The sequence below is a fragment of the Sinocyclocheilus anshuiensis genome, unplaced genomic scaffold, assembly GCF_001515605.1.
Source record: "Sinocyclocheilus anshuiensis isolate Anshui unplaced genomic scaffold, SAMN03320099.WGS_v1.1 scaffold881, whole genome shotgun sequence".
Lineage (NCBI taxonomy): Eukaryota > Metazoa > Chordata > Actinopteri > Cypriniformes > Cyprinidae > Sinocyclocheilus > Sinocyclocheilus anshuiensis.
In genome coordinates, this window is record NW_015558695.1 from 1,690,976 (window position 1) to 1,706,838 (window position 15,863).

Sequence of the window (15,863 nt, forward strand, 5' to 3'; positions counted from 1 at the left end):
AGCATAGACTTATACTACTGCCAAATACATCCACAGACATGCTGCTGCGAGCATGTAAGAAATACTGCTGCTGAGCATATAGCTTATATGAAATTACCCCCATATATTACATACATAACATTACCCTGTAGCAGATCTATACAGGTGGAGCTGGGGAAGGGGAAGGGTTTCTGAAGCATGCTGCAACTGCTATAGCAAGTACTAGCCAAGTATTTGAATGTTGAGCAGCAAGCTCATTGGCTGCTGATGTGAAAAGAAACCAATCAGCTGCGCCATGTGAATAATGATGTCATCATGTCTGATTGAGTTAGAACCTATCGGCTTGCACCATCTAGAGTCTAGAGTTTCATGACAGAACTTTGTATTTACTAGCAGGTTTTGTCATCCTGCTACTTGCTGTCTTATATATATATATAAAATGTTTATGTCAGAATAAAAGGACCCAGTACCTTGACATTATAGAGGTAAATCTCCAGTAAGTTGTTTTTATTAAATTTGCTTTAGAAAATGTACACACATTAAACAATCAACATGCACAGCTTTACTATACACAATCCAATTCTTTTCAATATGAAAACGGTATTCAGCTCCAGTACATCATCTCACAGAGATGTATTCAATAAACAATGTATTAATACAGAAATATCAAAACATTAGGTCAAGTGTTGTTACATGTATTCATATCGAAGGTGGATCTATTTGAATCTAACACACGAAAACACAAGGTAATCTTGATCGCGTCGACATTTCAACCAAAGAGGAACAAAATATCATCTTGCATTCCACTACATAATCTTTCCACAAATCAATCTGTGACAGCCATAATCAAATTACTTTACTTTTAAAGGACAACACTTGACCTTTAACAAAAAGCCATTACAAGTTGATGTCATAAAACTGAAACAACAAAACAATACTTACAAAATACAAAACACTTTTATTTTCACCTTTTTCAGAAGCAATCACATAAACCAATGATTTTTTTTGTTTGTTTTTGTTTCTTACATTTATAATAAGCACTTAAGGATCTCAGATGAAGTACTCTGAAGCAACTCCAGAGAAAATATGAATAATATTCACAAAATGGGCTGACAATCCAGAACAAAATACACAAGTCCCAACAGACACCTAAATGTCAGCAGCCATTATCAAAGGTTAAATCAAAATCATGCAGCAGCCTTCATCCCGGACACAAAAACATCCAAGAGCTTCAACAGAGTTTGATGTGACATCTATATTGTACGGCAAGTCTGTAGGGACAATGCGACTTTTCTCACTCAGAGAGCATTTTCATTTACTCTCACTTCTGACTGCTTCCTATTTGACCTTACAATTCAAAACCAAGGCCGAGTGTGCGGGTGGCCTTGAACAACACCCTGGAGTCTCCTCAAATGTGCGTAAGTGAGAGTCATACAAATGGCCCTTTGAGTGCGGTCATCCTAAAATGACACAGAAAGGTGGCCACGTCCCTTTCATGAGGAGAAACAAAAGAACGAAAAGCAAAGCTAATCCTCGTCAGCTGTCTGGACAGTCCTGATACAGCTCGCCATGCTGTCCATGTCACATCCATCTTGTCTTCGCCTCTGCTAATAACCATTATTCCCTTGCAGATTTGGTAAAAAGCCACTGCAGGGCGCACTATAATTTATTAGCGCAGTTTAATGGCTTCTACAGCATGGTAAGGATCAGTCAAACCATGTGCTTTCAGGTGTGGGCTCTCAATCTTTCTGCGTTCTTGTGTTTATATCTTTCGAAAGCAATGTTTTAGGCCATATTTTATTTTAGGATAGCAATACACAAGCAGAATAATTAAAGAAATAGTTCACCTAAAAATGCTGAAAATGTACTCACCCTCAGGCCATCCAAGAAGTAGATGAGTTTGTTTCTTCATCAAATTTAGCATTACATCACATGCTCACCAATGGATCCGCTGCAGTGAATGGGTGCCGTCAGAATGAGAGTGCAAACAGCTGATAAAAACATCACAATAATTGATAGACTGGAGTTGTGTGGATTACTAGTGGATTATTGTGATGTTTTCATCAGCTGTTTGGACTCTCATTCTAGCGGCTACTCTCATTCATATTCATTAACAAAGAAAGTGTGAACCTCAAAGAAACAAACTCGTATACGTTTTGGATGGTATGAGTAAATGTTCAGCAATTTTTCATTTTTGGGTGAACTATTCCTTTAATTACCAGGACTGAAAGACTAAAGCAATTTGAGCGCTACTGGGTAAGCAGTTTTTTGCCCCGAACTTTCCTAAACACATCTGATTCAGCTGATAAAGGCCCTGAGGAGCATCTGGTGAGTGGCCTAGAATCTGCGCCGCAGTCCAGCACAGCGAGAAAGTGACAAACAAAACACAAACTATTTATCTGAGGTTTGCTAAACAAGCTTCGAATACATAAAGTACCAGAACTTTTAACAGTCACAGAAGAACAAGTCACAATGTACATGGCCAAAAACAAAAAACACAAGTGACTTTTAGCAACCATTCAGCATTTCTGGTTTAAGATACAGCAGACGTGTGCAGTATCCAGCGCTGCCCACCCTTTTAAAACGAATAACAACTAGGGATGCGCTGATATCTGTACTATCTGTACTAAAAGCAACGGCCAATACAACACTGTTTGCATACTCTGCTGTGTGAAGAAACACCGGCAGCAGACTGAATATGCTTGCTCAGATCTAACAGTGTGCAGATAAACCAAGGGCAAAGAAAATAACACTAGCTGACACCTAATTTGTTGTTATATATAATAAAACAAGTTAAATCAGGTCAAGAATGTATTCTGAGTTTATGCTGTAGTGCTTAACAGATTATTAATACATTAAACCTGTCCTATCAGGCTCACTTTGCTGTATCTGAAAATTGTAACACTATTAAAAACACTGATATCACGTACAGGAGACTCATTTTCAGTTTTCCAAAACCCAAAAAGACAAAAATGTATAATACTTGAGTCATCCCTTGTGAAAAAGAAGTACACTTAGGTATGCTTTTAAGAAGACTACTTATTATGGAAATAATGTACTTTAAAAGAAATTCATAATCACTTGTATTGTCTTTGAAATATGGTAAAAGTGTACTGCTGAATAGAATGTACTGATAAGCATTTATGGTAAACTAAAACATGCTTTAATGTCAGTTCTATTGAAACTTGTTTGTCATTTATCGAAATATATTTGTAATTACACATTTGCAGTGAAACAATTTAGTATAAATCTATTAACTGTGTAATCTTAACACACTACAGTTAAAATTTTAATCACGTTGTTTGCATGTGCTTTAATGTGTCAACACATCAAAATAAGTGTACTTCTTTGAAGTATGACAAAATATTATTTAAACAATGATTAAAATTAAAATGATTAAAACTGAATACACTAAAGTGGCCTTTATTCATTAATATTATCTGCAAGTACTTTTTTAAGATTGAAAGTACACTACAAGTGCAAATTTAATACAATTAAGAACATTTCTTTTTCACAAGGGATAATTAAGTGATACTAATAAAAAAAGGTCGTTAAAATGTGGCTTTAGCACTCCAGAATTTCTGTTAGTGAGGAAAGAAAAATAAACATCTCTCATATTGTAATACTGTAATAATTGGTTGCTCATCTCAAAATTACATTTTGACCTAAAACAGTGCATGTTTGATCATCAAAAATTATTAAATTATTCTTTATTAAACCAAATCATTATGACTGCATTGTCTAAATGCTTTATCAAATTCTAAACTAAGAACATCTCCAGCATATTTATAAAAGTCTAATAAGTTCCCTCATGTCACTATCATATGATATCATTACTTTATCGTTGTGAGTGTACTCAGATTTACCCATAGCCTCTCCTAGTGTTAACGCAGTTCAAATTGTGTAGATCTTGTTGTCACAAAACCTGTGAATGTACTGTAGCACTTTGACAATCATGAATACTAGAGGCTTGTAGCTGCAACATGGTGCCTAGAGCAAACAAATACAAGCCAGGTGTGTGCTAAAACATAGATAAGGCACAGAGACAACTCTTGAACAAATAACTGAACTAATAAGCAAAGGCTAAATATTAATTAATGATGTGATTACAGAACAATCACAAGTATAACAAACAGCTTAAAGCAGGGGTGTCCAAACTCGGTCCTGGAGGGCCGGTGTCCTGAAGAGTTTAGCTCCAATCATTCACACAAAATATGAGCCTTTTGTCATTATTTACTCCCCCTCATGTTGTTCCAAATGTCATACTTTTTTTTTAAAACACAAAAGGTGAATTTTTTTGGCTTGCTTCTCACATAAAATTCTCATATGAATTTGTAGTGGAGTTGTATGGACCACATTTATGATATTTGTATAGACCTCAAAAATTTAAATTAGCTGGAAATGTACTCATCCTGAGGTCATTCAAGATGTAGATGAGTTTGGTTTTTCCTCAGAACAGATTTGGAGAAATTTAGCATTACATCACTTACTCACCAAAGATTACAATAATCCATAACGACTCCAGTTCATCAGTTAATGTTGTGTGAAGAGCTGAGTGTTTGTAATAAATCCATCTGTAAGATGTTTTTAACATCTTCCTCTATCTATAATATTGCTTTCTCCAGTGAAAATGTTGTCTGGTCTGAATCAGGAAAGAAATATGCACAGATCAAGCAATGTTGAAAAGCAAAAAACAGTTTAAATTAGTTCTAAACAAATATGTAGGGTTGATTTTGATGCGAGAGGACAACAGGGGATGGACTTTTTCACTGTACAGTTTTGTGTTCTGTATAGATTTTGGCAAGTGATGGTGAAAAAGTTAAAATGCCTTAATGATGGATTTGTTTCTTACAAACAAGTGGTTTTTCAGTTTACAAGATGGACTGGAGTGGTGTGGATTACTTGTGGATTATTGTGATATCAGCTGTTTGGACTCTCATTCTGACGGCACCCATTCACTGCAGAGGATCCACTGGTGAGCAAGTGATGTAATGCAAAATTTCTCCAAACCTGTTTTGATTAAGAAACAAACTCATCTACATCTTGGATGACCTGAGTGTAAGTGAATTTTCATTTTTGAGTGAACTATTACTTTAAAAGGCCTCTCTCTCCATTCATGGGAACATTCTTTAAAATCGCACTTTGTGTCCCACAGCCAATTAAAGTCACATGACAACAACAGGAGGGTGTGTAAATGATTTTTGGGTGAACTAATCCTTCAATTAATGATGTGATAACTACAAAACAATCATAAGTTTAACAAACAGTAGCTTAGTAAGAAGTAAAAGGATGTTAACTACTTTGGCATGAACATGGAAGTAAGGCATTTGTTCCGACGGATGATCAATGAGAAGATGAAGAGTGCAGGCAATCAAACAGGTCAGAGGATGTTCGATCCTTCGGACCGTTAACACAAAGCCGGTCGCAGTGTCGATAACGCGATGATAGAAAGCAGGGAGACTGGGATGGTGTTGGGTCGCCAGGCTCTGGACCCTCGTACGCTCATACCTGGAACATGGAAAACAGGACTTAAAGGCGCTGAAGCTTATTAACTTGTAATTGATGAATAAAAATAGACTGGGAGTAATATAAGAGCAATAAAGGAAGGCATCGTTGGGAATTGAAGGATGAAATTATAGCTTTATCAGTGTTTAGCTCTACATCTGGTGGTGGACAGTCTTGTGCTCTAAGCAGATTTGCATCGACTTCCAGTAGACGTTTACTGTGCAGTTATTCCAGTTGAAATGACAAACTAATTAATGGTAAAGCAGGTTAGAAAACCTTGCTATTGGCACAGCTAATTTCCTACATTAACAACTGAAAATAACATTACATTGAGATTTAAATAACTGTTATATTGAGATTTAAATGAGCGTTATGACAGCAAAGTAATTCTTTGAAAAAAATAAAATAAAATAGAATAGTTTCATCCAAAAATGAAAAATTGCTGAATATTTACTCACTATCATACACTGTAAAAAAGTCCTGTTGAAAGATGAGTTTGTTTCTTCACCTGAACAGATTTGGAAAAATTCAGCATTGCATCACTTGCTCACCATTGGATCCTCTGCAGTGAATGGCTGCCGTCAGAATGAGAGTCCAAACATCTGATAAAAACATCACAATAATCCACAAGTAACCCACACTACTCCAGTCCATTAATTAAAGACTTGTGAAGAGAAACGCTTTGTGTTTGTAATAAACAAATCCATCATTAATGAGTTTTTAATTTCAAACCGTTGCTTCTGGCTAAAATATAATTCCTTTATCCATAATATTGCTTTCTCCAGTGAAACAGTTGTCTAGTCTGAATCAGGAGAGAAATATGCACAGGATCAAACACCATTTACAAGCAAAAACAGTCCAAAACAGACGATTGTGGATTAGTTGTGGATTATTGTGATGTTTTTATCAGCTGTTTGGACTCTCATTCTGACGGCACCCATTCACTGCAGAGGATCCACTGGTGAGCAAGTGATATAATGCTACATTTCTCCAAATCTGTTCCAATGAAGAAACAAGCTCATCTACATCTTGGATGTCCTGAGGGTAAATTTTCAGTTTTTGGGTGAACACAACTGTGCACAACTGTTCATAAGCTTGGGGTCTATAAAATTCTTTAATCTAGGAAGTATCTTATTCTCAACAATTATTTATTTAATCAAAATTAGAGTAAAAACAGTTGCATTTTCATTGAGGTCCAGCAGATGCTCACTGAGCAGTTTTTCCCAGTTTAAATGACTAACTAATTAATACTAAAGCAGGTTGGAAAAACTTGCTATTGGCACAGCTAATAATTTCCAACATTAACAAAGGAAAAGAGTCAGGGCTTTTTCTTGAAAACGAGACATTGCAGGCCATTAGATGAAAAATGTGAACAATAAGCCACAGAGAACAGTTGTCCCTTGCAGTTGCTTTAGCCTGTGACGTTGTATCCATGGGGGAGCGGAGACCAACGGGCAGAGATAGATGGCGAGAGCTTGGGCTAGTTAATAAAGATCAGACTGCTTAGCCCAGTGGAGAATAAAAGGTGTACAAGGAGGACACATCAAATCAGTGAGAACTCATTTAGAGAAGCGCATTAAACTCTGTGGGCTGCAGTAAGAGAGCGTCTACGCTGCAAACTGCACCTGCGCTCTTCACTCAGGGGAACAGGAGGAGAACATTATGAGATCAACTGTGCATTGTTTATTTTATAGGGGCCTGTGTGTTTAATATCCCTTTGGCATTGAATATTTATCTTTTACATCACGGGCTTTGAAAGAGGAGGACAGTGGATGTGCTTTGCACACGCCTGCAGGTCACCTACGGAAATGTAATATTATGTATGCAGACGTGAAATAAATTAGCCGAATATAAACAACTGATAAAATCGAATTCATAAATCGCTCATTTTTCTAAAGTAACAATGTTCAACAGAAACACCAGGATGGTAGCATTTTTTTGGCCTCCCTTGAGCTTGTTACATTGTCATAAAGGTCTTGAAGGGTAAGCAGCAAATATGAGCAGTGACTTCACAGCACTGTGATTGGCTCATTACCCTTTCAGTGTCATTCCCTCGTATCATTGTTCACAACCGGTTCACAAGAAGAAATGGACGGAATAAACATTGAGTTAACTATTCAGCCACAGAGAAAGATCTGAGAGTCAGTTGAGCCGAGTCCGATTTTTAGTTTTTGAGTGAAACAGGATATTTGATTAGAAAATTGTGAGGCAGGACTTAATTTGATTCATCAGGAATTGATTGGATGGTGAAAAGATGTTACATTCCAAATATTTCGCTATTGGTAAATGCTATCCAATAGCCTATGCAGCCTAAGTGAAGTCAGCAAAAAATGAAAGTTGTTTGAAAGGTGGAGCACATTATAACATTTCCCCTATTGTTAAAATTAGATTTAAGTGAGCGTTAAATAACAGCAAAATTAATCTTTAAAAATAAAAAAATAAACCCTGGTAAATGTAATCTTTAACAAATCTCAAAATGAACAGCCATTTTTCATATTGTACATTTTAATGTCGTGTTGAGTAAATTCACTTTTAGCATTTTTAGAATTGCAATATCAGTTATTATTTTAATTGTGGTGCATCTGTAATTATATGGTATATGTAACCTGGAAACTGTTTGGGGTAAGTAATTTTTTTCTTTTTATGTTTTTGAAAGATGTCTCTTATGCTCAACAAGGCTGCATTTATTTGGTCAAAAATACAGTAAAAACAGTAATATTGTTAAATATTATTACAATTTAAAATAACCATTTCCTACTGTAATATATTTTAAAATGTAATTTATTCCTGTAATTCAAAGCTGAATTTTCAGAAATCATTGTAATAAACTGATCTGCTGAAATATTTCTTAGAAGAAGAAATATTTATTCTTATTATCAATGTTGTTATCAAACAACTCTCTGAAGATTTTAGCATGGTAAAGCTAACGCTGCTGCTGTTGGTTATTGCTGTAGTTGTAGATTATTGCTGCTGCTGCAAGCAAGTACAGGAACTTGCTACTGCCAATGCATACGTCAATACGGTGCTGTGAGTATTTAAGACATACTGCTGCTGCACAAATAGCATATAAAATAACCCGTAGCAGATCTATACAGGTGGAGCTGGGGAAGGAGGAGGGTTTCAGAGGAACCCTGAATGCGCGCCGCGAACTGCTCTAGTGAATACTAACCAACCATTTAAATGTAAAGCTGCAAGCTCATTGGCTGCGTATGCAACATGAACCAATCAGCTTGTGCCAAGTAGATTAATGCTGTGAATATCATCAGTTACGTTAAGACCCATCAGCCTGCGCCATCTAGAGTTTCATGAAAGAACTAGGCATTTGTGCTGCTTAATTATTTTGTGGAAACTATGATAATTTTTTGTTTCAGGATATTTTGATGAACAATGTTCAAACGCACAGTATTTATTTGAATTTTTATTATTATTCCTTGCTAAATTAAAGTACACATTATTATTATTGACCCCAAACCTTTGAATAATAATTCTGGTTAATAAAATAATAAAACACTGGACTAAAAAAACTTTTTTCAGGAGACCACTACACACAAATGCGTCAAATTAAAAAAATATGTGAGTTCTTACTAAGTTTATGTATGTTGATGGGTTCGGTTGGCATCCCTTCTCCTCCGTCACTCAGCGCTCGTATCTGAATGATGTAATCATCATCTGCAGGTAGCGTGAGCTCCACTGAGGTCAGATTTGTTGTTATTGTGTTAATTTCTTTATGCCGGTTCCTTCTGTAGGACACCTGGAGAGAACAAATGAGAGAGGTGCTAACAACCACTTAGATTTATTCAGCACAAGCTATTTTAGTCGATAAAGGAAGTAAAATCAAATTATCATACACTGTGGGGAACTCTAGTGTTTATTAGCACACCTGGTGTTTTTGCTATACTGTACAGCACATATTTTGTAGATCTGCGGTATAAATTAGTTTTATTTTTAATTTCCATTACCACCAAGGTGGGTAATATTCCAACAAGAGAAATAATATAAGCACTTTAATGTAGTTGTTTCCTAAATGCTCACTGGAATAGAACAAGCTAATATGATTATGTGAAAATAATGCCCTACAGTTTGGCTTTGAGGTTTACATTGCTGGGAAGCATTTACCTGATACCCGGTAACATCTGACTCCATCTCCAGAGAAATGACAGGCTCCCAATGAACAGTGAGCTTAGAGCCAATCAGATTCCACTCCACGTTCAAAGGTGGCTGCCCGGGTGCTGAGAGGAAACACCACTATTAGTTACTGTACATATGATGACATCAGAAAGCCAGGAGAGGTGCCTGGCTGTCTGTTTGTTCATAAATTCATAATATATTACACTAAATGGATTGTTCTAGAACTAGAAAAGGCAGTTCTGGCATTTCAAACGTGTATGACATTCTTTTCCTCTGTGGAACACAAACAGAAACATTTAGTAGAATGTTCACACTGCTCTTTTCCAAACACAAAAAATATATAAAATACATAAAATATATAAGATATAAAATATGCTTTGTATGTTACATCCCAAGTTTTTTGAGGTCATATGAATATATAGTATGCAAGTTAAGGACTACTTGGTACTTTTGCTGGTCACTGTATTCTTTTGCTGTATGAGAAAGAGCAGCATGAACATTGATTTAAATATCAATTTTTTTTTCCGTACGGACGTTTGAAATGATGACTGTGATTAAATGCTGACAGAATCTTATAACCTTATAACCAATAAGTCTTTAAATCTTTCTTTTTCTTTACTTTTATTCAGCAAGGACACACAACAAAAGTGACAGTAAATAAATCTATAATGTTACAAAAATTTCCATTTCAAATAAATGCATTAAATAAAATTAATGTGACACTGAAGACAGGAGTAATGGTTGATGACAATTCAGCTTTTCCATCACAGGAATAAATGGCATTTGAAAACATATTCAAATCGAAAAGAGTTTTATTTTTCCACAATACTACAGATTTTTACTGTATTTTTAATCAAATAAATGAACCCTTGGTAAAAAATTATGTAAAAAAAACTCTAGCAGTAATAACAGTAGAGTATATCAAATGGCAGGTGTCTTTATCCTATCTAATTATTAAAAAGGACAATTCTACTTTTTTCACAAAGTGCGAATATTAAAATTAGACCAAAAAAAAAACAACAACAACGAATAATTGGTTTTATATACCTGCAGTGGCAATGCCTAAATAAACTGGGAATTTTAAAAAGCGTATACTTACGGGACTTCTTGGTGGTCACATTGATGGTGGGAGAAAGAGGGCCAGTTCCTGCTGTGTTGAAAGAACTCACTGTCAGAAAATACTGAGTGTATCCTCTCAGACCGCTGATGTTAACCTTGTTCTGATTGGCAGACACTCTGACTTTGCCCATGGTCTCTGGTTTTGTATCGTCCTCCCAGTACACCACCTGATTTCAAGAGCAATGGAGAGAAAGCACAGCCTGTGGGATCTAAAGCCTCGCGGATATAATGCTACGGTGCCATTATGTTCAGTGCAGGAGAATTATTATACAGGAGTATTTCACTTTTTCCACACAGTGGGTTTTGGGTGACATGAATGAAGAGTTTCACAGAGGAATATGTAACGTGTTCTCTGCGTCCTTAAAAAGGATGAAAAAAAGCCATTTCGCCCATGCAGCAGAGAGGGCCTCCTATGCATACGGTAAGAACAGGGTACCCTATTCTTATTTTCAAATGGAGCATTTCCATGGGTACAGAGGGAACTTTGAGGTGCAGCGTGGGAGATGACAGGCTCTGACAGAACCCACGGTGCATTTCAAAACCGGACAGAGAGTCATTTCCATTTAGAAGAAGGGACGCACCTCATAGCCCAACACTCTTTCTGGGGAAGCGCTGAGAATGTGCCAGCTCACTTCAATTTCAGTGGCAGAAATGCTTCTGGCCCACACGCCGTCTGGAACGCCACTGGGCTCTGAGAGGAAAGATAAAAAGAGAAGAACATGAATACATAAAGACAGAAAAGAAGCAAAGAGATGAGAACAAAGGAGAAGAAAAGAGATAAGGAAATATGAGAAAAGAAGGGCCAAAATAAGACGAATAAGAGTGAAAATGTGACTGAAAGAATAGAGATATGAAGAGGATGCAGTGACGAGAGATATAAATGAGACAAAACTATGAGAAGAGATGAGATAAAACGAGAGAAGAGAAGTAGTAGGTTGGAACAAGGAAAGAAACTGAAAAAAGAGAAGGGGAAAAAATTAGACCAGAGAAGACTAGATGAGACGAGAAGAGACAAGAATAGACAAAAAGAGAAAACAAGAAGATCAAGAGAAGAGATGAGATGAAATAAGACAGGACAAGAAAAAACAAGAGGAAGAAAGAGGATACAACGAAGAGACAAACTTGAAAGGGGTGAGATGAGACAAAAAGAGCGAAGATGACGCGAAAAGACAAAACAGAGAGAAAAGAAGAGATTAGAGAAAATAAAAAGATAAGAACTAAGATGCACAATGGAGAAGTTGAAATGAGACTGAAAGGAAAGAGAAGAGAACAGAAAAGACAAGAAGAGAAAAAAATGAGAAAATCAAACAAGATGAGAAAAGAGAGAAGATAAGATGAGAGAAAAAAAAGAGATTTAGAGATGGGAAGAGACTAGAGGAGACGAGAAGAGAAGAACTAGGATGCAACAGAGAAAAGACTATAAGGAAAGAAAAAAAAGAGACGAGGCAAGAGAAGAAGATGAAATGAGATAACACTGAAAGAGAAGAGATTAGATGAGACAGGATGAGAAAAGACAAGACTATGAGGAGAGAAGACCAAAATGTGACAAGATTGAAAGAGAGTAGACAACAAGAAAAGAGGATGCATCAAAGACGGATGTACCGAGACCAAACTGAAAGAGAATAAATGAGAATAAAATGAGAAGACGAGATAAGAAAAGAGACAAGAGAAGACGAGAAGAGAAGAACAGGATGCAACAAAGGGCGTAGCTGAAACAAGTCTGAAAGGAAAGAGAAGAAAAGAGACAGGAAGACAAAAAATGAAATGATGAAACAAGATAAAACTGAAAGACAAGAGATGAGATAAAACAATGAAAAAACAGGATGAGAAGAGACACAACTACAAGGAGAGAAGACCAAAAAGATTGAAAGAGAATAGACAAGAAGAAAAGACAATGGAAGAATGTAAATGAGACAAAACTGAAAGTGAAGAGATGAAATAAACAAAAAAAAAAGACGAGATCAGGAGAACGGAAGACACAAGGAGACAAGAAGAGAAGTAAGGTGCAAAAAAGACAAGACAAGACTAGAAGAGAAGAGACAAGATGAGGAAAAAAAGAAAAGCATAATCATCAGTGCACAAATCAGAGGCTGATGAAAAATAATTTATAAATGACTGATGCAAAATCTTTTGTCTCTAAATTACTAGCCTTTATTTTAATAGGATAGTTGAGTGACATAAAGGAACATTATCTGTACAGGAATTCAATTAATGCGGTAGCTTCCTGACACACCGCTGTCTGCCCGTCACTCCACACTGTAATAGCTCATCTCAAACCGATCCTAACTAGCTGAAAGATTCCCACACTGCTGAGCATGAGATTCCATAGCTAAAACCACTTGACATTTACAACACAACATCACGTACAGCCATTATAGTACATGCTTTACTTTGTAGTTACTATAAAAAGACAATTGCATTATGGATTCTTGGACATTTAGCAAAATATCAAATATATTTCCTGTTAAAAAAGGGTAAATTACTGCTAAAAGAACAGAAAACAGCCACCAACAGTCTTGGAAAAACCCATAAAATGATATAACATTACATAATCTAAATCTATATCCTACAGTATCCCGCTTTTCCTTGAACATTTATTATAAAATGAGCCGTGTTCTTTCAGTGCTGCGCATAATAAAGTGCTGGTGCTAAAGGAATCAAATCCAGCCTGTTCTTTCAATGTTTTATGCACCTTTCAATAGATTAATAAATACATAGCGAAAAGAGAAATCCATTGAAAACACTGCAAATGACTGAAAAGGTAAGCTTTTGTGCGCTGCTCGTAATGCGATTGACAGTCTCACCATTCTCAGCCGAGAACACAATGGTAACGGGGCTGAACGGTCCCTGGCCTTTGGTGTTGTAGGCACCCACTTTGACGCTAAATGGAGAAAAGGGTGGGATGCTCTCGTTCCGGTACATGTAACGGGACTGGGACGGTATGGAGGTGACGGCGTGTGTCCAGTTGACCTCCCCCAGCGGCCGGAAAGCGATGATGTAGCCGAAACCATCTCCATTTTGCAGGTCTTCAGGCACAGGCTGGGAGGGAAACAAGAAACTATAGTGATATTAAAACATACAGACCAGATCCAGCCTCAGGTTCACACCCAGCGCCTTTCCAAATCCCACACAGTTTTCACAAAGTGATGCAACCTCTTGAGAGTGCAAATGAACCGCTTTCTAATATACAACCAAATTTGAATTGAATGCCATTACGGGAGTAAAGGGCCCAGATGCAAAACAGGCTTGGCTTTGACTGAGGCAATAAACACCCCCATTCAATTCCATTTAATTAGCCAAAACTATTATCTCGCACAGAGGGAGTGATAATATAGACCGATGACTTACCTCCCATGTTATTACTAGCTCTGACTTGGAGCCACCCCCACCTCCGACATCGGTGGGGGCCGTGTCAGGAACTGCATACAGAAAAACAAAGAAAAAACAACCATGTTTTCAGTCCTGTGGATAGATGCAGCCCCTGCCTTCCTCATTGTTGCTTTTCTTTTTCTTTTACTCAAAGCCTCATTATCAAGTATCAAATGAAACAAAGCTACGGTCCCTTAGCAACTGCTTTTAAAAGATTCTGTGGGCAGCGTCTCAGTTAACTGGCTTTGTTTCTAGTGAATTTCACCATTTGCCAAGAGTCTCTCAACAATAATGCTCGAAGAATTTGTTCTATAATATACAAAGAGGCACTTGAGCACCGAAATTGTATCACTTCATCATGGGACGTTTGAAGAATATGGGCACTTGAACATTAGTGGATTCAACCTCAGACAGCACGCCCACGGGCCGCCTACAGTCGCTTACTGACCATCTGATGCAAACCGCACACAAAACTGGATTGTGCTTTCTCGATCTGGCAAGCTCTGTTCTGATTGGCTGACTAATTTGATGGGCATTTTGCGTACCTTTTTAGGAAGTTTGCCATGATTCAATCAGATCAAGAGTACGCAGAGCAGTTCTGTCTGTGAAATAGTCTGTACTTAATACTTTTGGAAAGGCAGAAATTCTGATCTAGGAGTAATTTAGCTTCTGACCACTTCTTTGTTAATCGGGCCAAAGAAAATTGCTAACAAAAATGTAAGTTAACAGAAGATGTTTTGATTGTGTGTTTGAATAATGTACATCATCACAACAATTAAACAATTTTAATCAAAGTGTAATGAAAATATGTTGAGAAAAAATAACAGTGCAAGATATTTACAATGCTTTTTTTCCCCCAAAGAAGAAAAACGTAGAAAAAAAAGAGATTGTTTCATCTAATCCACTGAGAGTAAATAGAGCTCGCAGAAGCTGAATGAACACTGGTAAACTACAGCCCTTTGCTAGAGGGTTTATTAACCCAAACGCATCCTATACACATATTAGATTCAGACATATACATAACATACACTACCATTTAATAGTTTAGGATTAGTAAGATTTTTAAAAGAAATGAATACAGCTGATAACAGTTATCTAGTAGTGGAGTAACAGCACACAAACATGACGGTTCGGTATGTACGCCACGTGTTTTGACGTCACGGTTCAGTATGGTTTCAGTACAGCAGGGCGAAAAAAACTAAATATAAAATTAAACGGTGTTTTTTTAAATTAAACAGTGGTTTACTGAACAAATTGCTCTTAAATAAAATAAATACAATTTAAATAAATTCAATTGTAATTACAATTTTCTTAGGGATAAAAATCTACCCCTCAGCTTATGTTCTAAATGATAAGGAACTCTTTTACATTACTATAAGGCTACAATTACCAACAGGGCCCAAACTTCAATTTAATTATTTTTATTTTAATTATCTATTAATTTTTTAAAATATAATAATCACCACTCAACTTAAAAAAAGTTTTATGCAAACATGTAAATTGCACATAATGCAGTTTTTAATTTAACTTCTAAATTATAAAAGTTCTATTTGTTGTTTAAATATATTCATTTACACAGTGGCTGTGATAACTCGTTTCATAACAGATTTATTTAAACATACATTAAATAATTAAGACACAGACTCGGGTCCCCTTCGAATCATGACTGCCATAAATGTCCACGGCACATCAGTGTCCGACGCAGCATTAACCCTGTGGGCGGAGAACTCAGCTATCAGCCTGAAGCTATTCAGAGCATTGAA

At 36.6% G+C, this 15,863-nt stretch overlaps 1 protein-coding gene across 1 annotated transcript in view; it reads right to left on the reverse strand.

The window, feature by feature from the left end:
• Window positions 1-5,028: 5,028 nt before the first annotated feature.
• The window catches only part of cntn3a.2 (contactin 3a, tandem duplicate 2), a 75,883-nt gene continuing 65,048 nt past the window's right edge, over window positions 5,029-15,863 (reverse strand). The window contains exons 17-23 of the mRNA XM_016477694.1: window positions 14,080-14,150; window positions 13,536-13,770; window positions 11,313-11,422; window positions 10,712-10,898; window positions 9,601-9,713; window positions 9,070-9,235; window positions 5,029-5,487 (exon numbers count right to left, since the gene is read on the reverse strand). Of these exons, the coding sequence (XP_016333180.1) occupies window positions 5,387-5,487; window positions 9,070-9,235; window positions 9,601-9,713; window positions 10,712-10,898; window positions 11,313-11,422; window positions 13,536-13,770; window positions 14,080-14,150 (983 nt within the window). The 3' untranslated portion in view covers window positions 5,029-5,386. The remainder of the gene's footprint in view (window positions 5,488-9,069; window positions 9,236-9,600; window positions 9,714-10,711; window positions 10,899-11,312; window positions 11,423-13,535; window positions 13,771-14,079; window positions 14,151-15,863) is intronic.